General features: G+C 46.8%; 2 protein-coding genes across 2 annotated transcripts in view; both read right to left on the bottom strand.

Moving 5' to 3' along the window:
• Positions 1–1758, bottom strand: part of LOC119393790 (protein FAM214A-like) — a 109823-nt gene extending 108065 nt beyond the window's left edge. Inside the window, 1 exon segment of the mRNA XM_049416363.1 lies at positions 1351–1758. The gene's annotated coding sequence lies outside the window, so the exon portion shown is untranslated.
• Positions 1759–3669: 1911 nt separating this feature from the next.
• The window catches only part of LOC119393789 (G patch domain-containing protein 4), a 37292-nt gene continuing 16444 nt past the window's right edge, over positions 3670–24517 (bottom strand). The window contains exons 5-7 of the mRNA XM_037660946.2: positions 19923–20011; positions 11297–11347; positions 3670–3965 (exon numbers count right to left, since the gene is read on the bottom strand). Of these exons, the coding sequence (XP_037516874.1) occupies positions 3707–3965; positions 11297–11347; positions 19923–20011 (399 nt within the window). The 3' untranslated portion in view covers positions 3670–3706. The remainder of the gene's footprint in view (positions 3966–11296; positions 11348–19922; positions 20012–24517) is intronic.

Below are 24517 nucleotides of genomic sequence, written 5' to 3'. Positions count from 1 at the left end.
GCAATTATGCAGAAAAAACACACAAGACACTGGGATCATTAAAAAGAGGCGAGCAGCGAATTCGCACAAAGGCGTTCCATTGAGCATGGACACATTGAGAAAACAGGAAAAACAAAAAAGCACTTATCACAGGCACTTGGAGGTGGTAATCGCCAATGTCAGATATCGAGAGCTCAGGAGCGCTTCGAGAACATAACTGCATCGAACGCGTCTCTCAGATCAGGCAATCGCGCATACAATAAGCGTGAAGCAACGAAAAACTAAGGGCGAGCAATGCCTCCAAAACTTCACGCACAAGAACTCTCCGCGACGGCACCCCAAAATGAGTTTTTTGTGCACGGACGCCCCGAACCAAGCGCTGCGGAGAGCAACGCCTCGCATGCAAATAAGCGAAACCAAACCTGTTGTTGAGGAGGAGCTCAAAAAGAACAGCTGCCGCCCCGCAAAAAAACAGGGTCGTGAGCACGGGCCAACTGTACGCACCGTACTGCGACACTGGAGCAGGCAGGGATTGCACGGACAGCGGAGTGACCTCATCAAGGGAGGGGTGCTCATGAGAGAAGCGACCCAGCCTTTTTTAGTGCACGCTGCTTGCGTCACAAAGACGATCCGCAGCACGGAACAACGTCCAGCATCCGTGACCAGAAAGCAAAGGATGGCTAAAACGCTAACGTTCAACGGCAAGCGTCGAGAAACGACCTCAGCCTTCACTATAAAGTGCGCGGACACGTTTACAAACGTTAGGCAAGGTTACGATCGGTGGCGTTTGCTCAGACGCCGCAATGCGGCTGTGGAGACAAAGGCGGACAAAGGATGCAAGAAAAGTACCGCAGCAACAAAACAGCGGTACGTAACGCAGCGAATGTCACTGCACTCACTCAGTATGCATCTATTGTTGTGCATCGCACGGTATTTTTTGTTTGCTTTTGCGGCGTCGTAAGCAGAACACCTGACGAGTCAGCGACTCGCAGTAGTCTAAGCGATAGCAAGTGAGTTTCTGTTTGTAAAGCAAACCGAAACAGGCAACCACTCTCGTTACGTAAACAGATGCACTAGAGGGCATGATCTTTTCTGCGCGACAGAGCAATGTATATAATCCTAAGTCGACGCGTCAGAGGTCAAACAAAAACAATGACCGATGCGATCGCACAGCGGCAATGACGAACCCGTGAAAAGGTTGGAAGTGCAAAAACGCCCGTCGTGATTATATGAGATGCACCTTTCTCCATGACACGAACGCGTAACTCGCTCCGACGTGAACAATAAACACCCGTGTAGCAGACGGTGATGGCTGGTTTAGGCTTACGCGTACAGCGCTTGGCCAGCGGTTTGCGCTCGCACCGTGCTCACCTCAAGGCACTCGCAGGGATTTCCAGCAACCATCACAGTCCCAAATGTCCGTCAGGCGATCCCCGTCGTGCAAGCACCGTCCACGCAGGAACGACACTTGCGAGCACCTGACATGTCAGCCCAAAACAAGCCGCTTCCTGCACTGTCTTCTGCAACACAACTGAGGCAGCAGACAGCTGATCAAACTCGCACGCTAGAGGTCGCATGTCCACGTGACTGGCACCGTGCCAACCAATCGCGGGCCGCTCGGCTCGACCACTCACGAAACGCGTAGCAACAGCGTCGTTCGTGAGGTCACGTGCGCTTGGGCAATCAGCTGTTTTTCCTCCACGCGAAGCCATGCCGCGGCTGCGTTGGAAGTCGAAAGGTATACATCGACGTCCGTAAAACATATGTAAACAAATGGCGGGATGCTTCTTCATCCTACGCTTGGTGGCATTCGTGTGCCTCTCGGCTAGTCGAATGCAACGTTTCGCTCAAACAACTTTCGACACTTACCACCTGCGTCGTCATTTGCAATAAATATCCGAAAAGCAGCATCTGTTTCAAGGACCTTGTCTTTTGCTTTATTTTTTTTTTGCTCGCAAATCGCGGCTCGTGACGAGGAATGCACACTTCGCATTACGAGGTATTGCGACGAGCGCTCGTGGCTCAAAGCGTGTCGCCATCAGTCGTGGCAGCGAGCGACACGAGTGCACGGTCTAATCTGATGGCTGCTACGTGTACTCCAGCGTGAAAAGCCACTGGGATGGCATGGTAGCTTAATGGGCTCGTGTGTTAACCAGTCATGAAGACACCCATGTCTTGCATCTGGTATAGAGGAACGCACGCAATAACCATGGCGAGGCAAGATAGCGTGACACTCAAAACATTTAATGTCGCACTCCTTATTTCGATGATGCAAACGTCGTCTCACAATGCAGTGCCGTTACGACATTGTCCCTTCATAACCTTTGCTTTTCAATCCTCAATCAAATCATATAACTCAATAAAAATTAATTATTGACATGTAAGTATCCACTTTAATTCCTATGTATGCAGTTCCTTAGTGGACTCATCAAGAGCAGCTAGACTACAAACACATATCAAACCATTCTTTTAGTATGACGCACTTTCTCAACTGCCTTTTTCTTTTTTTGTGCACAAGTCCTGTACAATGATGGCTTGCATAAACCAAAGTATTGGAGATAGGGAATGACAAATTGTAGCCTATCTCTCAAGGAATAATAATGGCCTGCGACTACAGCTAAACTACACACTCATTGCCAATGACTGCTCAATCAAGGATTCCACCAAATTGTATTGTCAACATAGCTTGTAGTAGTACTTGCAAAGCGAGCACTGACTATTGTGGATAAAGCTTGTTATGCCCAAATAAGCCACATTCCTCATCACCTTATTTCATAACAGGGACGATAATCGAGTGGAACAATTTCCAAAGCTATCAAATATTCATATTGCATAACCTGTTTGCAAATATTTCCCGTGTCGACCTCTACACAAGCTGCAGTATGCAGTGTCAAAAAAAAAAATGCAGAAGCCAATGACGATCGTCAATGTAAGTGAATAGCTTTCCACTTACAGAAAGCTTTTTACAAGGAATCATGTGCTCAATGTTACATATTTGTAGCAGTGAAGATATTAAGCAGTGTTTTTTTTTTATTTTACAGAGAACAGAGCTACTGGCCAGTGTGTGTAGCATTAGCATAGCTGGGCGGCACTTCTATCATCAAGAGCTGCAATAGTGAAAGCATTGGTGATGAATGAACCGCACAACTTCACTGTGCGAGAGAACAAGCACTTTGCACAGATGCCATTGCATTAGTGGTGAAATTCCGGTGTCCCACAATGATGAATGGTTGAAAGGGCCAAAGAAAGCTATGTGCTTTAAGATTAGCTTCTAGGTTGGCGCTATCCTGAGGTAGATAAGGCATTGTAGCGTCGTCATCATCGCCATTCACCATCATCGTGATTTTCCAACCACCGCGCCGCGTCTCTCGCGCAGCTCATGCCTAGCGCTCGAGGCGCGAGCAGTTAAGAACGAGCTCACGCTCCTGGAGGCTGGACACCGGCAGCCGCTGCCGCTCTGCTGGTACTAGGGCCTTCGAATAAAAGTGGCGAGATTTCGGCACGGTCACTTCGGCCGCCTTGACGTCTACCTCTCTCGTTACAGCATTATCCTCTTCGTGAAATGTCTTCCACCTCGTGTACCTCCGTGTAACTCATTTGCTGTAATTAAAAGATAAAGAAAACAGAGCGGTTACACACAAAGGCATGCATCTTGTAGATTTCATAACATGAAACAGGTCACAGCATTACAACTGCACAAAACTATTCTTTTATATTAGCTTTCAGCCTACATCATTACTTCGTCATCTTTTCCTTTTTTCATGCTTGTGAGACTTCTTTCTTGGGCGATCTGGCTTCTGCTGCAGAGCAATCGGCGTAGCAGCACTCGAAGTGTCATCCGGTTTTGCGACTTGGCATTTGTCCTCAGCACTGCAGGTCTTTTCCTTGATGGCTTCTTCTTTCGACTGACTGATGTACACAGGCCATCTTCTTGTTCTTGCACACGTTTCAGTTTTCCACTCATGTTATGGCCATGCCTTGCAGCTCTGCGAGAGACCAAGAAAAATACATATGAACCAGGCAAAATAAAAAAGTGCAAGCGTTACTGTTGAGCCTGTATACAATGAGCTGGTTTGCAGTGGGAAATTATTTTGTCATAGGAAGAGCTTTTTGTAATTACACTTACAACCACAACATGAAGTACTGCTATGTATATTTTACGGCGATATAAATTTTCAAGGTTATTCAAGAGCTACTGCATAATTTGTTATGAAATATGAAGTGACGAATACAGTCTGATTAAAATTTTAGGAAAAAGAAGATACAGCAGAAAGGGACTGGTGTCAATTATCATACTCAATGCGAATAACCACAACTCAGTGATACTCTTGTCAGCATTGTGAAAATGTGCAAAACGTCTCAATACAGTGACTTGCACGAAGGAAATTTTTTAGGAGACAATCAGTATAGTGGAAAACATACCCAGGTGTATGAATGTACAGTATCGCATGCTGACCACTTCTAGACACGATCAGGCACACGTGTATGGTGTATTGGTTAGAGCATTGAAATTCGGTACATAAGGCCCCGAGCTCAAATACTGCCGTTCATTAAGGGTTGCAAAGTGTTCTAGAGGAGCAAGCAACACGTCACAACTCTTTTCGGACAGCACTTTATGCAAATGTCATCTCGGAAGCAGCTATCTTCTTCAATGAAGTGGTTCTGAACCACCCCTCGGGCTTGGTAAAGAAACACATTTTATGAACAGTACGCACTGCTGTGAACAGCTCAGTCAAATTTTGCAGCCATGTGTGGCAAGTAGAATTTACAAATGGAGTGCTACTTTTTCAAGCGCCCTCTTTTCGTACAGAGGCCCCGTCTTCACCCACTTCGATGGGCAGGGCACCAGCTGTACGTCGTTGAACAGCAGATTGCTGACATATATCACGAGCAGTGTATGGATCAGATGCGCATCTTGCCACTAGATGTTGCCACATGCCGGCAGTGCGCTAAAATTACAGAGTAACAACACTAGCGCGCACAGGAATCACAATGGGAGTGAGCAATCACATTTCATGATGCTCACACAAGGCCCTGATGCACGCTACTGTAGCTTCTCTCCCCTATGTCATCTCTTCCTGTGTACATTACAGTGTGCTCATTGGGACAAGACAAGGGAGGAACTGCTTAAAGTGTGTGGCAAATCTATATAACTCCACTCATTCTTGAAGGCCTCTGAAAACTTTTGCAATAATTCGTTCACGAGGCAGTAAACTCCGATACTGAGGTCGTTTGACGATTACTCAGAAAAGTGGTTCAGAAACCCTTCAAGAAAATGAATTTATGATTTCTTTTCATAGAGGGGCCCTGAAACACTTTTCCAAGAAGCCATGGAATGACTTCACTAAAGGAGCTTATTTACTCACGAATCAACCATTGCAAAAATTTTTACACTCCTTCCAGTAGGAGCGGAGTTACAAAGATTTGTCGCATGCTGTAACTGCTTTTGCTCTTCTCTCGTCTTGATGAAAGTGCTGGAAGCTAAGCAAGGAGGTGTGGCATGGGGGAAGGAGGTACGTCACATGCGCCTCGTGACCTTGAGCGCATTTTCTTTTTTTTCTTCGAACGCGCAACAAACTTTCAGTGCGATCGCGTGTGGGCATGCGACGGCCTCTTGCGGCAGCCGCAGTAACTACCGAGCGCGCCATGTTCAAATCAGCCAATGGCATCGAACTTGTGTGAGTGACGCAGTGAGTTTGAGTCAATAGCATTATTTGTCAAGAGAAGAGGAAGTGATTTATAGCTGACTTTGAGAATTTATTGTACATCCCAGGCCGCGTGCTGCGCTACAATGTTTGGCTCGCGTGTTCTCGTTAGCCTCTACTACCGATTGGCAGCGTTTTCTGACCATGCTGAAGAGGTGTTGCAGGGCCCCTTTAAGAACAAACTCAGTAATAGTTCCAAATGTTACACTAAACAATCAGGGCAATAAGGTCTGATACTGCAAAATTTAAGCAAGAACTGCGTAGCGATAAAGCAAGATCTTTATTTTTGATAAGATTTTAATTGTCAGATAACCATCCCTGTATATAATGCAGAAGGAGGTTCCAAATTTACAACTGTCAAGGGGACCTCCAGTTAAAACAGTGCAGTGTGTAGGATCACACACATAGCAATCAAGGTTTATACCGGTGGAAAAAGCAGCGGAAACTGTCACTAAAATTTCCTCCATATCTTTCCCAACTATTCACTGTACTTGGCAACTGTTGTAGATTGCAACATTAAATGCCCATCAAAGATAGGCTGCGTATATATGCACCAGCAAGTAATATCGTACCAGTTTCCATATCCCCACTTCTTGTTATTCTCACATTTAGACCTTCGCCTTGCCCAAATGGCGTCATGTCATGATCCCCAGGTTCGCAATGGCGTTCATGTGACACAAACCATACAGATGTCTGTACTGTGGAAAACGCTACATGTGCAGCTCCACCAGCCACGATCATCAACGACATGAAATGTGCCCGTGGCAGGTGGTTGGCCCCGGCTCGGGCATCTGTGTTGGAGATGCTGGCAGCCGGCACAGTGAAGTAAAGGTCATCCGGAATATTTGTCTTGTCCTGTATCATCTAAGAGCCTCAGCTTGCTCCACAATGCACCCACCAAATGTGAATTCGGAGCAGCAGCTTCGGAGTCCCGAAAACCTTTCCATCAATTAAGTCAATGTATCAAGTCAAGGCAGTGCCCCGGCGCTCACTGCTTGTATGAATTGTTTTCAAACTGAAACAGTAGCCACGAACATCACTATGACTGTATTTACCAGTGACAAAGGTCTCTCTGAATTTGCCTGCACGGTATTTGGCTTCAAGAACTCACCTAGTTCTTTTGACCGTTTACTGGATGTCATTCTTGAAAATGTGCGGCACAAATTCGCAATAGATGCGAATAATGCCATCTTTTTGAAAACAATGCCAAGGAGTTTTAGATGTTCAGTGCACATTTGAATTTTAACAGAGCATGAATATTTGAAAATAATCCCATCTGAGTATCAAAATGAATGTAGAATATTGTCTCACTCGCAACAAAAGGGAAATATATGTTTATCAGCAGTCTATACGGTTAAAAAGAAATAAGCCTACATTCATTATGAATATAAACTATCTGGAGAATAAAGTTTAGCGTAGAGAGATGTAATGGTGGCCAATATGAACGTGCTGTTCGAAGCGGAGCAGCGGCAGCTTAAAGGCTGGATGGCGTGCTAAAAGAAATGCAGGCCCAATGCACTCTGGTAATATGGTATAGGATAAGCTAACATGTCTACTCTGCTATCCGCAGCTTGTCATCAAAGCTTCGGGTGTTGCCTGGAGTGGTGCGGCACCAACGCTACCATGTTCACTGAACCGCACCATTTGCTCGTCACTTGTTCCAATGAACGTGCGACATTGAAACTGTCACAAGCCACGAAAGCAAAACAGCTGCAGTTTAAAATCACATGAAAGCAAGGCGACAACTTGAATTACCGTATTTATATTTATGGTGGCCACGTTTGGTTTTGCGACACTGTGTGCCAAATGAGAACTGAGCAATACCTTACAGCAGTCGTGAATTTCGGTCACTGCTACGCATTGGCTCAATAAAAGTCTTGTAAGACAGCTTGATCATGAAACATCTACATTATGTAAGTTCACCTTACAGCGGAGCATCCAAGTAATGTTATAGAGCTTATGGGAATGCCGCCAGAGGGGCGCTGCAGAGAAGGAACAGATGACGACAAGCTGCATGTGTGGTTTGTCGCACGTGCCATGGTTGGTGCTGGGGGCTGCGCGCTGCCCAGACACTGATGGCCATGGCCGGGGCGTGTACACCGACAGGCTCAGCTGGACCTTGCCATGAAGTGACTGCCTGAGGCTCAGACACAGCCATCTCCCACACTGGCGCCTGCAGCGTGGGGCCCCAGCTGCATTCTGGGTATGAACGCGTTTGTAGGAGAGGTGTCGTTGCGTTGGCTGTTTCGTTGCTCATGGATCCCCGCCACCTGGGCTGCGTGGTGATCTTCGGCAATAATGAGAGCTGCTGAGTGCCGCTGGAGGATGAATAAAGGTGAGTGGCTGCGTTGGCTCTGCCACAGTTCACACAGAAAAGCCATAAGTTATGTCAACAAGCAAGCCGATGAAGTCATCTTGGCCAAGGAGAAGGGCGCCGGCGACACCAAGATGGAAAAGTCTGCAGGAGCGGACTGCAGCTGACTGTCCAAAGATGATGACATGAAGGAGGCCGAAATGCGGACCACAAAGACAAGGAGAACGGGCAATCCGTAGATGACAGAGATGAGGATAAGATCACAAAGGTTAAGCAGGAGAAAGAGGAGGAGGCCAAGGGCCAGAAGGAGGATGATGCTAAGAACGAAGACGAGTTTGAAGATGACGAGAGAGCGGCGTAGGGCAGAAGAGAGAAGGAAGATGAAGAAATGAAAGAGGAGGAAGATGATGCTGATGATCCCATGAATTTGTACGGGTAGGGCACCGGTGATGACCATGGTGGTGATGATGACGATAATACCATTCCTGGCACAGAGGACTACAACGAGGAAGGAAAAGACTCTGAGGAAGATGGAAGAGAAGGACGAGTCAAGCGGTGAGGAGGAGGATGGGGCATCGGCGGAAATTGGCTGGCTGATGAAGAAGAACAAGAGGGAGAAGGAGGAAGAATCGACAAGTGGACCATCGGGCATCGGGTGTCTGTTGCACCCTCCAATACACTGCACACCTGAGGTGGCTGGCTGGCCTACCTGCAGTAGAATCCTGCGAGTTGGCACCTGCACCTCACCGGCGACCTGCTGAGTGCACTTTCTGAGCACTTTCTGACAAGGTGGACGTCTGTGCCTGGGTATGGTTTAGGACTTGCAGGATATCCTGGAAGATCTCGAAAGGTTTAGGACCCGTTGATGGGTCCTGAACCTGCAGGACCTCGATCCCGGAGCTGCACTGCCTGGTCTGCTGCGCCTCTCTGCGCCCTCACGCAGTGCACCAGTTGTCCAGGTTTTACTGCTGGTGGGGGCGTCGTCGCAGCAGGCTGCGGCAGGACAGCCCCATAGCTTCAGCAGGGGGAGGGGGGGCAGTATGGGAACGTTGCTGGCTGTTTCTGGGTGTTGATGCCTACGGCCTCAGCTGGACCTTGCCAGGGAGTGACTGCTGAGTACCGAACGCGGCCGTCTCCCGCAAGCTCATAGCGGTGCAAGTGACAACTGCGAGCAGCTCCAGAAAATATTGCGCAGCTCCTTAAAACTTGTTACAGCAGTGCCCTTACAGAGAAAAACTTTCAGCTGCTGTAAATGCGACTGTTAGTTACAACTGCATCACTGGGAATTTGTTCCATTTGCATGCAAGTTTGAGATCATGGAGCGTGAGGTCCGTGATATCCCCAAACAAGCAGAGACGTCTTTTTTTCCCTCAGTGATCGATATTACTTGCAAGATAACTGAGAGCTCGTTGCATTTGCTCCCACTGCCTGAACGGTGACTGACGCTTGTTACTTGACACGTGGCAATAAAAACACTAAATCGGGCACTGATGCGCGGCACAGGATACAGAACTACTCTGAGGTTCCCACATGCCACACATCAACCATATGCTCTCCCTCTCCATCACTCCGAAGGCGAGTAGAGCATTGAGGTGCACCCTTTCCCTGCAGCTGCTGCCGCAAATGCGCTGCTCCGTTTTGGTGGCCGCTCTCTGTAGCTGGGTGCGCGAACTTAAAAATGTGTTCAAAAGAACAGTGTGTAAGTCAGCCGACGTGACCACTGGCACCAGCAGCCACGGGGAGGGCAGAAAAAAGATAGTTTTAGGGTGACACCTGTGATCGGTCAACAAAACTGTCCAGCGTACAGCCCCCGCGCCTACGGCCTTGGAACATTCAAAGCAGGCCTGCGGCCTGACTGAAACATTGTTACTATAGAAGCGTTCGAGACTCTCTACTGTTACTGAGCCTTCTCTGAACTGGGCCATAAAATGGGGGACGTGCACCCCAGTATCAGCGGTTGGGGTGTGTGCGTGTTTGTGTGTTTCTGGTGAAAGGAGGAGAGCCCGGCAGATGACAGGAAACAGCAACAGCCAGCGAACTTTTTGAGCTGTGTGGACATTCCCTTTTCTTTGGTGTGTCATATAAATGAGTTTGTGTTGTTTTGATCACCTGTTTTTGTTTTACTGTAGTTATTTTTTTCAAAATTGGGTTGAGGCAGTTTATTGGGAGATTTATGGCCGCGATCGTAGAATCGGGAAGACAGGTCAGAAATCGGGAGAGTTGGCAGCAGGCTTGTAGCCAGGAGGGATGCCCTAGGAGCTGTTGCGACATGCCTATGCAGGCACCGGAAACTAGGGAGGAATATGCAGAGGCAGCACGAAGAGAATGAAGAGAAACTTAACGTGGTTTATTTACATTCTTGACATGGCAAGCATTTCGTCTTACATGACGAACATCTTCTTATATGACAAAGGTTTTCTTTTGAGTGAGCCCGCGAGGCTCATTTTAAAGGGTCTCTTTTCCCCAGATTCCTAGATGGGGGAACTGCTCCAAGTTGGGGCGGTCCAATCACGTCAAACACACAGCACTAATGAGGATGCCACCCACACCTGCCCAGGTCAACGTCCTCGACCACGGCGTGGCCACCGCACACTGCACCTGTGGCACCAAGGGGGTCCTTCCTTGCCATGTGAAGGCCGTACACGCTCGGACAACTGGGCGCATCAAAAGGTCCTCTGCTCCGAAGTACCTCACCGCTCAATTAGCAGGACGGCCCGTCATCCGCGCCGTCGCCACTGCCTCTCCAAGGAAGATTTCGCGACCGGAGATCATTACACTCATCTCGTCGAACACCTTGTGGCATTGGACTGCATGGCGCCTCAATTCCCGGCTTGGGAGGACAATGCAAGTGCTTGAACAGCTGTCAGCAGGCAAGCAGCCCTTCGACACCTTGTTCGAAAGACGGGGGACGCCATTTCCCCTTCGGTGCAGGTGCCGATCGTAACAGGGCCTGGGCTTCCCCTGAAAGGGTGTTTTACCGAAAATGAATAATGAAAATACGTTTTTCTCGTATAGGTGAAGGCCTTCAGCGAGTGCCCCCCCCCCCCCCGGAAAAAATTTGTTGTTGGCTACGGGCCTGGTTGGCAGATATGGAACAACTGTCCAGAATGTGTCTTCATTGTACAGAAAATTTTCAGCGTTATTTCATAGATGAACCAAACTAGGCAAGTACAGAGGTCAAGGATGATCAGCAATGCCGGAACAATAAGTGTAATCACAAGGACGTCAGCGTGTAGTGTGAAGATGGTGATGCTGGCAATTTTTCAAGCAATGCTGATTTTGTATCTTCACCACTTACTTGTGTGCTGTAAGGCCACCACATGCCTTGAAAATTTCCTCATCCAGTACACTGGAAAAGAAGAAAGCAGCAATGGCAATGTGTATGCAGAACTATCAAACAACAACAGCACTAATAACTGGCACACATTTTGGGACCTCAGTGGCGTAAATCATGGGGGGGTCAGGGGTCCTGACCCTCCCTGTTTTCAGGCTGCGGGGGATGCACCATGCAAGTGTCCCCCCCCCCCCCTTTTCAAACAGCTCTTCTGAAGAGCAGAAATTAAATACAAAAGTGAAAGCCTCTGCTTTTCGTTTCAAAAGGAACTGCAGAACACGAGCTTTTTGAAATGTTGGGGTTACTTCTGACGTCCCGCAAGTGTTTATTATGCTTGGCTTTAAAATACAAGGTAAATGAATAATTCCTACTGTTACTTATTTATGTCAACAGTTAAGTAGAAGCCATTGACGATGAAGTAGGAATCTGATTGCTGGACTATGCTTCTGTTATTTTTAAAAAAACACTGGTGAACATAAAAATCCAGCAAATCCCACGCCTTGTAGGAATCAGTTTCATGCGCAGCAGCCAATGAGTAGTAGTCTACGTCGTATTTCTTGCTTTCAGCAGAGCGTTACGAAGAGGACCAACCTCTATATAATGTGTAAGTTCAGTACTTGTGCCACGGCCGCTCGATAAAAACACACGGTGCGGCCTGCCGCGTCGCAGCGCAGGCAATGGGCGAGAGCGGGGAAGCGGAGTTGACAGTTGTCGCCGCATTTCGCTAGGAGGGCGCCAGTAGTAGGGGAGGGCTCCACGCGACACGCAAGCGGGAAGGAGCGCGCGTTCACCGGGTAGGTCGAGGTAGTGGTTGTTTTTCTCCGCATGAATCGCTCGCACTGAGTGTCACTCAAGACAGTCTGCGCATGTGTGATATTTTATACATTAGGCAAAATGCCGCGAAGCTGTTGTGTGCCGTTGTGTTCCACGAATGCATCGAAGGACCCGCAAATACGCTACCACGAGTTTCCCAGTAATGCAGAACGCAGGGCAGCATGTCTGCAAAACATTTCCCGTGAAGGACCCGGCGGGAAGTGAAAAGTATGGCAGCCTAATGACAGGTCCCTGGTGTGCACCTTGCATTTTACGGAGCAGGACTACAAGAAGACTGAAAAGCTGAGGATAATTTTCCCAACGGCTGTGCCGACAGTGTTCCCAGGTTATCCAAGCTACATGAGCACGAGGAGCACGCCTGCTCCGAGGAAGAAGTGGCCATGCTCCGAAATAGAAGCCGATAATGCGCAGTCGCGTGCCGAGTGCTCGGGCAATGCTGCTTCAAAATAGTTATATCCACTAATGGCAAACCAACAGGCTCAAATAGCAACCTTGGTCAAAATAGCCGTTTTGTCATTAGCCAAAACGGCTGGTCAAGTGACAGCACTGAAGCCACAACGGCCAACAACTTTGAATTAGGGAATGAAACGTGTGTGGAAATGGCATCATCTTCAGATGCATCATGTCAAACTACATTCGACCTTGTTAAGCTGACAGAAGAAGCTAAAAAAACGCACTGCTTCCAAGCGAAGGTCGCTCGTATGAAAGGAGCACTGCAGGCCCTTCAAGAAAAAGTGAATGAGGCTGAGGAGCGCATGCAGTTTTATGAAAATAACACGGACATTGCCTGTTTTATGAAGGTGCTCAATGGTGCTGCGCAAGGTGACAAGACTTCCGAGTTCGTTAGAAACCAAGTCCGCAGTTTCTCGACGAAGAAGCCCCACTACAGTGACGTCATTCTAAGGGAATGTGTAATTTGAAAGGCATGCTTCAACAAAAGTTATGGGCATAGAAGGTCCAGAAATATCTTTCAGCTCCCTTGTCGCTCAACGCTCCAGATATATGTAGGCCATTTAACAGGTGGAATCGGCGTCACTTCGTTGATACAGGAGCGGCTGTGCATCGAATTCAACGGTCTCACTGTAGAGCAAGAAGTGTTCTGCTCCCTGATCGTTGACGAGATGGCCATACAGCAGAGGGTCATATACAAACGACAAGTCGACAAACTTTTTGGTTTCGTTGACCGTGGTGAAGAAGAGAACTCCACAGCGGTACCCCAAGTGGCAAACTGATTACTATGTTTTGTAATAAGAGGCTTGTCAACATCATATATTATTCCAGTAGGATATTTTTTCACAGGATGTCTGAAAGGTGACCAGCTGTTCCCTATGACCATGGAAGTGCTGAAAGTGGACTGGCGGGGCGGACGACCACGCCATGGAAGTCTGCAAAGTTTTCATCAGAAAGCTCTTACGAACGCTTCTTGCCAACTGGGCAGGAAATGTTAATACTATGTCTGTTGAGCGTCTCATACGCTTGGCGCAAAAACCCCTGTCCAGGAAAGTGCTGCGCCTGTGATTCCAATAACACAGTGATCCTTTTTTCACGCATGTGAAATAAAGCTATTATGACTCCCCTGATGTTCACAATGCTTTTGTTTCTAAGGTGTGAGCAACAGTCATTCCAGAAATACAACCGCACCTGTCAATGAGCGACTCTCCTGTTGATAAAATAACTGTAACACAAACATACATTATCGATGGTGAACAGCGCAACGGCAACAAAAGAGAGAAAACGTGACGCGAAAAATCGCAAATCGCACGAGCAACCACTTCAGATAAAACTAACACTTGCTGTATTTAGGTTGAGGCATCCTGGCGCACATTCGGTAGGATGATTACCAATATAGTTAACGCTATAGCAAGTTTATTGTAACCCTTTAAAAACTAACAAGCGCATAGCAGCTGCGCTGTCAAGCCGCGATCCGCCGCAACAATTCCGGCGCTCTCGCTTTCGGTCTCCCCAGAGGCTCCCCCACTGGTGGCGCCGCGGCGGCAGCCAGGAGCACTAGGCGCCCGACGCAGTATCCGCTCCACACGGCAGGCCGCACCGTGTGTTTTTCATCGAGCGGCCGTGCTTGTGCACATATCGTGGGCTTGCCAGGCGTGACGACTACACTGGCATGTAAAGGGTAGCTCATGGTCTGACGTAACGTGGGTACTCATGTTAGAACAGAGACGTTAGTTTTATCGCAGCGAAGTGCACGCTAAGGTGCGATGATGTGCATATCATAAGTAGCGGTCGCAGGCGTATTGAAGCAACGCGTGACTATAGCTTGCAGAGTGGCAGGTGTACTTATGTAATTTTTCTTTCATTCTTACAAAAGCAGATAGCCAACACTGCAACCAAAATTGGCGTCATCCCAACACAACGCCTGTTTAGGGTCTTTTTCCAAAGCATTTTGATGCGTTGGCGTGGCTCTGTGGTAGAACACTCGACTGCCATGCAGAACGCCTGGGTTCCATTCCGGCTCGAGCAGTGATTTGACGCCAGCACTGCATTTTCCACCACACAGACCGCTTCATGTTAACGCGCTAAGATTTCCAAAGTCTGGATTGATATAGACTGCGAATCACACGTGGTGCATGCCTGCATACCACGGGCTGCGTATGCGGGTACGTGCCACACTTGACTGGTGGAAAGGGTTTCATAACATACAAGACTGGGAAGTTGCGTTATTGATGTCATGACCTGTGAATCATATTTGTCATAAACTCATGTCTTTCCTGTGCCAATCTTGGTATCTACCAAGTTGGGAAAATGACCATGAAAGCGCCAAGGCGTAGGCAGCAGATAGACAGATGGAAACAATCAAAGTGTCTTTGGTTTGCTAAGAACTGCTTCACATTTAAAACGTGCTTTACAAGAAAGTTTCCAGGAGTAAACAGTGGGAGGTTATTTCTAACTGTCATCGTAAGTAGCACAACGAAACAGCACAACAGAAAAGAAAAGATGAACAGAGGCGCAATGTGTTGCACCTGTGTTCATCTTTTCCTTCCTGTTGTGCTGTTTCCTTGCGCTACTTACGATGGTATGAATGTCCAGACCACGGTGTTAGAATAGTTTAGGTGGAGCGACGGCGCATTGGAATGAGGAGAAATCGGGGACCTCTTTCCCTTTCTTGCCGAAAGGAGGCGTGCGCGGGACGGTGGCCACCTGGCTATACCCAGCACAAACCTGACGCTTCTAACATTCGGTGTTTTAGCGTGTTTAGCAATATCGCAAGGCCCTGTGAGGATTGTGTGGTATTGTAATATCATATACATAAGTTAGATATAAAGACTTCGTAGTGTTTTATGCATGACGGTTTGGCATGCGGCGTGAAGCTCATAAACACCACCTTCGGCCTCGGCAACACCGTGGCCTATATAGGCGATCGTGCCCGCATTTGTCTACAAATGTAAATCTGCAGTTGCGTGACGTGTGTTGAATTCACCCTTCATTTGCCCTCGAAATATTAATTAATGTATTTGCGGTCAGCATCATATAAAGAGCAGGTGTCATGTTAAGGGGCATTTCGCATATGAGATCAAGTGAGCCTTCAGAATCTTTTACTACGAACCGCTTATTTGCAATTTCTGTACATTTGCGACATTTGCGAGAAGACGGATGCTTTGATGTAATGGAATAAAATAACTCTATGTCTTTCGGGGCGTGCACTAGCAGGTGACGCGCCGCTCCCACTTCGGAAAATACAGGATTGAAAGAGAATGCAATGAAGTGGGCGACAGCTTGTGGCCGATGACTACGAAGCCGCTCTTTGACATATTCAAAATAAATAGACTGCAAGATATATACTTTATGGTACGCCACGAATTTTATGACAGTATTGGCACAATCTACGAATTTTACATATTTTTGCCTGAAAAAGCTGCTTTAGCTCGAGTATTGTATGGTGCGGCTAAATGATACGAAAGAATGTTTCCTCACAAGAACGTTTCCTTTTAAATAGCGCTTCCCATGATTTGGTGACAAATCGCGCATCAAAATGTTTTTCACAAACAAAATTTGTTTTTTGCAACTCGCGATTTTTCCGTGGAATAGCAGTGGCCACATTTTCAAGCGGTCACTACCCTTCGGAGCAGCGAAAAAGCAAATTTGCTCCGTGCACGATTTGTAGCCAGAGATGCATCGCGGCAAACAGCACTTCTTGCCCATCTGGACAATATAAGTTGTGTAAATAAGGACACGATGAACAAGGATAAGCTATTTCAAATAGGCTAGCATTTAGGCGGCAGGCGTTTCGACTGGCGAACGTATGTGCACGAATGGGGCCTCGTCTGGTTTGGCGTGTTAGTTTTAACGGGTCAGACTGACGTCACGGAATATGGTGTCACTCCCAATTCCTGTCATTCCCGAAAGAAAAACTGGAAAGCAAATGGTTAGGACGCTGAAAAGGAAACGGGCACGACCATTTCACGTTTGTGCACCCAGAGCAGGGTACAAAGTTCTACTTCTGCTACTGCAACAAACAGCATGTCTGTGACGAATAACGAGAGGCAGAATCAGAATGGCACATGGTGAGTCATGATGGATTGGTCGGTAAACGGACGTTAACCTTCACTAACACGCGCCAGCCAGCACGTGTAAACGTTTCAAAGGCGGCTGAACAATAACTAACACCGTGGGCGGCTGCTTGAATCCATGCGATATGGTGCATGCACAACGACAACCCATGAAAGGAATTTCTAACCTACCATTGTCAAATGTGTTGCTTTCTTCTTACAAGCATCATATAGAGAGCCGTCAACCCCCCTCACCCCCGCTTTCTTTTTCAGGGAATACCTTTTTCTTTTTGACTAACCCAGTTCGGGTCCGCCACGGTGGACCAGTGGCTAAGGTGTTCGGCTGCTGACCCGAAGGTCGTGGGCACGGTGTTCCGCTGTCGCGGCGGTCGCATTTCGGCAGAGGCGAAATGGTAGAGGCCTATGCGATGTCAGTGCACGTTAAAGAACACCAGATGGTCGAAATTTCCGGAGCCCTCCACTACGGCGTCTCTCATAATCATATCGTGGTTTTGGGACGTAAAACACCAGATGTTATTAACCCAGTTTGTCGCGGTGGCGTCAACCAATTTGCCACAGTGGCCTTATTTGTGCACGAGCTAAAATGTTTTTGAAATTCGTGTTCCCCTGTAAACTCATTATCGCTGTTCGCAGAGGCTATATTTCCTATGTGTTTCCATCTGTTGGCTACCGCCACTGAATTTCTTGATGTTGTGCATTTACTTTCAAATCAGATTGATATGTGCGGTTACCCTGATAAAAAAGGAACGGCCAGCAGTTAAAGAGTTGTCGCAAATGCAGCTTTGTAAGCGACGCGGCCCCCGTTGAAGCGGCTGACCTGAAGCCTCGATACACCCAGCGCAGCCTGTCGGAAAAAACGCGAAGCGCGTCCCTATGTTTGGCGAGGAGGCTGCGTGGCGGAGGCGGAACGTCGGTACACCTAACCTATTCTTACACCGTGGTCCAGACACAAACTCGCTCAACATTCAACTTTTTAAAGTCTATTTCTAACTGTTGTACACAGTTGGGAATGGAGCTCAAATTAAAGAAACACTGTACCTCTATGCATTATAACAACAAAGTGCTAGTATTTTCATTTGATAGTTTAACTCATATGACACATTAACGAGAAATGCTAGAGCCCTTCGAGTTTCACTGAGAAAATAACTTCACCAACGTACGTTTCTACTATTGGCTGCTCAGTGCTGTTAAGCTCTCTCATTCGGCACCAAGGCCCATTTTTCTAGGCATGATCTTAATTTCTATATAATTAAAAATAGACCCTATATTTATAAAACCAAAATTGCTGGCATGGGTAGATGTGTGTCCCCCTTTGCGATTTTCCTGGATTTACGCCACTGCTAACAATCAACGCGTGTTGATGTTCAAAAGGGCTCAAAAGACATGAGCAGTTTCTAACGGCTTGTGAAATGAATATACAAGAGAAGAGTTATGTGCTATTACAAATGCAGTCAAGCCTACATATAATGATCCACCTAGAATGGCCAGGCTAAGGCTGTGACAGTTCCTCAGCGCCCAAAAATGTTTTGCAAGGGTCTACATGATAGGCATGTACCTATGACGAATCCAGTGCCATGCTCAGTTCAGTTACAGTAAATGGAATAAATCAGTGTGGCCAAATTTAGAGAAACAAGGGGAAATTCAAAGGTTGCGTCAAATCCTCATGGTGCATGTCATAAGATGCAGCCAACTAGTGCACTGGTTCAGCTTCATCTCCTGAGATTTTTATTTTTTTTTTTAAAGTGTAACAGAAATGGCATTACATAAACAATTGCATGTTTAAGGTGTGCAGGCTTCTTTTTTTCTTGTGCGGAGTGTTAATGCTCTCAAGCTGTATGGAGCTGTCTATCTTCTTTTGTTTCCTGTGGAGGGTTTCAAGTCAGTTATGGACTGTCGTTACAGCCAGCAGCCCAGTGCTTCTGTTAATTCCTCTATTAGCAAATTGTTAAAGGGACAATAAAGACAAATATTAAGTTGACGTGGATTGCAGAAATAGCATTCCAGAAACCCTGTAGTGCCTGTTTCGTGTGAAGGAAATTCTTCGTTTGAAAGAAAATCGTGTTTTAGTTGTGCGCATACCGTTAGTGCAATCAAACTGCCCACCTCTGAGAATAGCCTTCTGACAAAGCATTTGTCATGCCCCCACTGCCTGACAGCCGGCACAGCAGTGGAGCAAGGGCTTTCGCGGAGCACAGCCCGGCAAAAACGGACCTTGCGTTGTTCTCAAGGTTAACGTCAACCTCTTTTTTGCATGAATCAGACTGAAATGCAACGATTTTATTTTATTCCGTCTCGTAATGCAATGAAAGGTTCTTTTTCCTCATGGGTAATTTGAGTACTTGTGATTAATTGTACTGGGCCCTACTGCGTCATCATGCTTGTGTTCCAGAATGTCCCAGTGGTGGTGCAAATCATATCCTACACTTACCCTAATTTCTCTATTACGAAAGAGCTGCAGTGTATAATTATGACGTTTTAGACATTCTCAAGCACTGACCTCTCACCTTGACATAAAATGTTATTTCCCTTTAGTGTTTTAAGTGCCGCAAGGAGCCTAGACATCAACAAGGCAAGACAACAAGGCAAAATTTCAATTAAAAAACCCTTCAGTAGTGATAACTGCTAAATATATCTCTCGGAGATGTCTTGGGGAATACCTCCAATGAACAAAAGTATGCAAAGTGGGATAACGTTCATATATGGAGGCATCTAGTGACAACGATGATGGCCAGAAAACTTCAGTAGTCTTGACATTGATGGCCTGAGTCTTCATGGCCATGCTATGTATTTAATGTATGAAAGGAGATTGTTAATACTTGGATAATTGACCAACTTGAGAAGTAATAACCTCTTCAAGTAAGGCCATTATGCAGCTTTATCTAGGAAAAAGGCACCTCATCTCTCTTGTTCAGATCCTTACAGGTAGTTTCAATAGCAAGCCTTAATTATATTGAACTGACATAGTAAACACATTTTGTGCAACAAAGGTACTCCTCCTATACAGGCTCGATGGCATACTCTAAGATGTAGCAAATGCCCCTCAAGTCTTTCGGTGGTTTTGGAAGCTTGGCATATGTGTACAGTACTCATTGAAATAAACAAAACTGCCATGTGTCATCATTACTACCTCACTGATTCACTCAGTAATTTTAAAAGCAATACCAATACAATGTACACGGTGGTACGAACAAGGAAGCAAACAAAAATTACAACAACAAATAATACTATACTTTTCAGGCAATTCATCGTCCGTATTGGGTTCTTGCACTGCAGGTTCAGGAGAGGCTTCTAGCCAATTGGTTCCGTCTTGAACCCCAGCCTAAATGAGAAGAGAAGGATGGTTAATGAATACAAAGAAAATAAAACACGAAAAATATTTTTGTCTGCAAACATTAAAGGGGCCATGACGCACCCCTTGGGCTTGTTGAAAAAACACAAGCTGCGGAAAGCTGACACAGCTATGAACTGCTCTGCAAAATATTAAAGTCGTGTGCGCCGCGTAAAGGCCACAAGCGGAGTGCGAAGTTGCCATTTCCTCAGGCACCCTCTTTTCAAGCAGAGGCCGGTTCTCACTCTCGTCGGTGGGCGGGGCGCCTGTCAGTTGACGTCGCGTATCTGTTTTTCCGTGTCGCAAAAGACATAGCATCCTCACTGGCCGATAGCATCTGATACGATAGCCGGCATTCGGATCAGATGCGCTTCTTGCCACAGGGTGCCGCCACTTGCCAGCGCCGCACTCCTCAGTCTGCTAACTTTACACGGTAGCCACACTTGCGCACGTGAATCACGGCAGGAGAGCGATCGTGTTTAATGACGCGCACTGACGTAACTTCTTTCCCCTGTGCCATCCCTCCCTGTGTAGCTTCCAGTGCACTCGTCAGGATGAGAAAAGAGAGAAAGCGCTGACAGCATGCGCCAAACCCCCATAACTCCGCTCGCTCTTGACGGATTCGAGAAATTTTTGCGGCAATTGATTCAGCAGGCAGTAAACTCCGATAATGAGCTCATTAGATCATTACTTGGAAAAGTGGTCCATGACCCCTTTAAGGTTATTCTGCAGTCACTGGGCACCTGGAGCATGAGGCGTGTCGTTTATGAAGTCTCTCAGGTGTTGGCGCTCAAACGGGTATCTCTGACATATTGTCACGTGGTTGTGACGTTGACGAAGACAGCAGTCAGCATGTCCGAGATGAAACTGTTTATTTGGCCGAACTTGTGGCCGGGAAACTGAAAGTCAAACTACAGCAATACACTGATAGCGTCGAACAGAGCGTCGACCGTCGATCAACTGACGAGCGGTCAAGTGCGTTGGCTTTTATACAGGCGCTATCGAACTTTCCAGCGATATCGCTGGTGGCGGCGTTATCTCTCGATAAAGCTGGAACATTCGCGTGCGGCGCGAAATCTTAATAAAACGATCTACTACAATCGAGAAGCTTCTCGAACACTGCCTCGTGGACAGCCTTGAGCGTTGATAACCGTCCTTGCTGGTCAAACCCAAAAAACATAAAATAAAACAAGAAGTGGGCGTGGCAATATGTGTTGGCCTCCCGAATGTTGTCATGCGACCTGGCCAACATGCCTTCTCTGCTCCAGCCGCTGGCTCCGTCCACCTGTTGACATGGCCTGTTCTTTTCCTATTTTCTTTTCACTGCTCCATGTGGGCACGTGCAGCAAGGTGTCTATCATGGGGGCCAAACGCTCTTATTCCTGTGTGCTGTTTGCGCTTCTGCACTGCCACTTCGTCGTCGTTGTGGTGTCGAGGCACTTAACCACAGGCAGAACAGGCAGAGCCAGAGGGTGGAGCAGAGAAGACGTGCTGGCCTGGTCAGACAACAACGTTTGGGAGGCCAACATATGTGGGAGTATCAATGCCCGAGAGACTTTGCAAATGACATGTCTCCTGCTTCTGACACCCAGAGGCTGCGAGGGACACAGCCACGAAAGCATCGTCAAGCACAAACACGTGAGCACGGCATTCATTCGAACTCTTCTCTAGAGACCCGTCAACTATTCCTTGTGCAGGTGAGCTTTGTATTAGTGTCATTTGTGTGTTTTTGTGTTGGAACATGTTTCTGTGCCATGCCAGTATTCGCCTCTTCCCTGCTGCCCTCGTAAACATCTCTGATACATGTCGATAAGCCTACTCCCCGAGGCATTTCTTACCAGATGATAAAGGGAGAGGAGGAAAGAATACAAGACAATCGGAGAGTCCAGAACACATATTAATGCAAAATCAAGAACGTGCTGAAGTGTAGTTATTTGCCCAGCCAGTTGTCTAAAGTAAGTGCACAACATTTTGTTCAGACAATTGCTGAGGTCATTTCTTGATTTTTTGGGCATGGAATTATGGTAGCTTCTGGAGAATTCCTCTACTCAAGAGATGTGAGCACTGCACTCAGTGTATCCAGTACATACATCACACTTTGTGCAGAGGCCGAGTGCTGGTTATTAAAAAAATTAATTTCTGGGCTTTTCCACACAATGAAAGAAGACTCATGCACAGGCGGCAAAGTAATGTGCATGTTATTACATTTCTGCGTACAAATATGGATGACAGCAACCAGTACATGCCCTTTGCTATCTAGGAAAATAATAAAAAACCATGTTGTTTCCCTAGATATGTGCCCATGTCTACAGGCACAATGCTAAGGCATGGATTTATTAGCTGAGTGGCTGGTGAAGTTTGTTCGTGACATAAAGAGGCAAGGCAGGCATGCATGCCACTTGGGCTTTACAAATGTTTGGCACAGCATGTGCAAAGCTCTCTGACATCAGTAATTCCAGTGGCGTACCAACTCGTTCGCGAGTGGGGGGGCTGGCGTCGCTCACTCTGTTCGCCGTGTGTATGTGTGTATATATATATATATATATATATATATATATATATATATATATATATACTAGGTGTCGTTTCCTGTCCCCCTACTTTTCCCAGCTTGGGTGGGGGGTGGACGGAAAAGCGGTGAAGTGACCCTTTACTACTCCCCTCCGGTTCCTCCAAGTAAATAGCCTACTTAAACTGTGTAAGCTCAAATTTTTCTTGAAAAAATGTGGGCGATTACAACGTTAAACTGCCCCGCATTGTTTCCGTCCTTATAAGTCGTTAGCTGTTAATGATTGGTCGAAATTTTCTGGGTCATACTCACAGCACCTGCTCGTAAAACGACGCAACAAATGACGCGTAAGGTATCCACTACGTAATTACCACGCACGCATGACCGCGTAAAAAATAATAATATTGAACTATTTTCAATACGGCGTATTGTTAGTCATTGGTTCTTCGCTATTCATCAAAAATTTTCAATAGGCCATAAAATTCCCTTTATGCGATGTCACAAGCCTGCGAAAACGTGCGGTGTTAAAATGAAGTGTGCACAATAAGCTGCACATTACTGTGCTGAACAATAACTAATTTTTTTTGGATTAGCCACACAGTGTCTCTTTCCGAACGTAACTTAAGAAGGCTGCCCGTCAATCACATTGGCAGCGGCTGCTTAGAGCCGCGGGCGAGATGGATTCATATGTGTATAATAGATACTTTCAGTTGTAGTATAAAGATGTTGAGCTGTTTTTGCGCATGTACAACTCTCTGTGAACTCATCGTTGCTGACAAAGAGGCAGAGAGAGAAATAATCATTATTAGGAACAGAGACAATCCTCTGCAGGTGGGCAGCCTTCTTAGTCTAGAAAACCGTGGATGCTGATCATCTCCCTGGTGAGGTACGTAGATCAAGTAACGGGGCAAGCTTGAAACCTGGGCTTCTTCATGTGCTCGAGTCCACTGCCTTGTTGGAAGCCGCCGCGATTGCTGCAGGCTACCATATGATAAGCAAAGTGAAGCAGGCTAATCGGAGACTAAAGTGGGAATCTATTTTAGCTGTCCTGGCTAGGCACAACTAAAATACTAGACACTTCTGCACACTCATCAACTCGCAGCAGCTTGAATATGAAGCAGTGGGGATGTTATTCGTTTAAAAAAAAAACAAACTGAATTTCTTGAAAAAGGAGAACGTTTGATCGAGTTGTAAAATATTAATGGTTCCCGCCCATATTTGCATCGCCGATTACATAAATTTCAGGCCAGGAAGAACAAAAGAAAATGATGACAGACTGCTGTAATGTTATAGAGCCCCTGCTGAGCGATAGCCTCCTCTGCAATGCTCGAGCACAAGACGCACAAGCTTGGAATAGGCAGCCTGCACAGCAGATAGCCTACAGTGCATGGTCATGACACACGGAGGCCAGTCGTCACAGCAGAATCGTAGGACGAATTTTATTACAAAATTACGTTATTGCTGCGTTCAAGTGAAACTTTGCCTGAGTTGTTACTTTCCCAGCCTGCAGCCGACAATAACCACTGTCAAAAGTGGGGGGGCTCTGCCCCCCCAACATTTCTCAGTGGGGGGGTTAGTGACCCCTTGACCCCCCGGTAGATACGCCTATGGTAATTCTACTTTTTATGCTGTGCAATACCACTTTGAACACGCAGCCTTTTGATTCATGCATAATACATGCCTTTATGGAATCGTATAGGTGTCACATTGTGGAGTGCTTGCTCACCATCGAGCACCAACATGCCACTTCAAGTGCCTCTGTGTGTGGCCATTAAGATAGTGAGGCCTCCTCGGGCAGAGGCCTCCTCGGGCCTCCTCGGGCACGGACATTGTGAATTCATGCAAGTACGAAGGCACTGCTTGCGAAGTGAGAGCCGAGGGTGATGTGCAGGAATCGGATGACAATAAAAAACTTGGAACCAGTATTCATAAATGTTCCTAATGAAGTGGGCTACGTATTCTAATGCTGCACTGCAAGTGTGTGAAAT

Source organism: Rhipicephalus sanguineus, chromosome 5 (genome assembly GCF_013339695.2).
Source record: "Rhipicephalus sanguineus isolate Rsan-2018 chromosome 5, BIME_Rsan_1.4, whole genome shotgun sequence".
Taxonomy (NCBI): domain Eukaryota; kingdom Metazoa; phylum Arthropoda; class Arachnida; order Ixodida; family Ixodidae; genus Rhipicephalus; species Rhipicephalus sanguineus.
The sequence above is the reverse complement of the archived record's forward strand: the minus strand, read 5'-3'. Positions and strand labels throughout refer to the sequence as shown.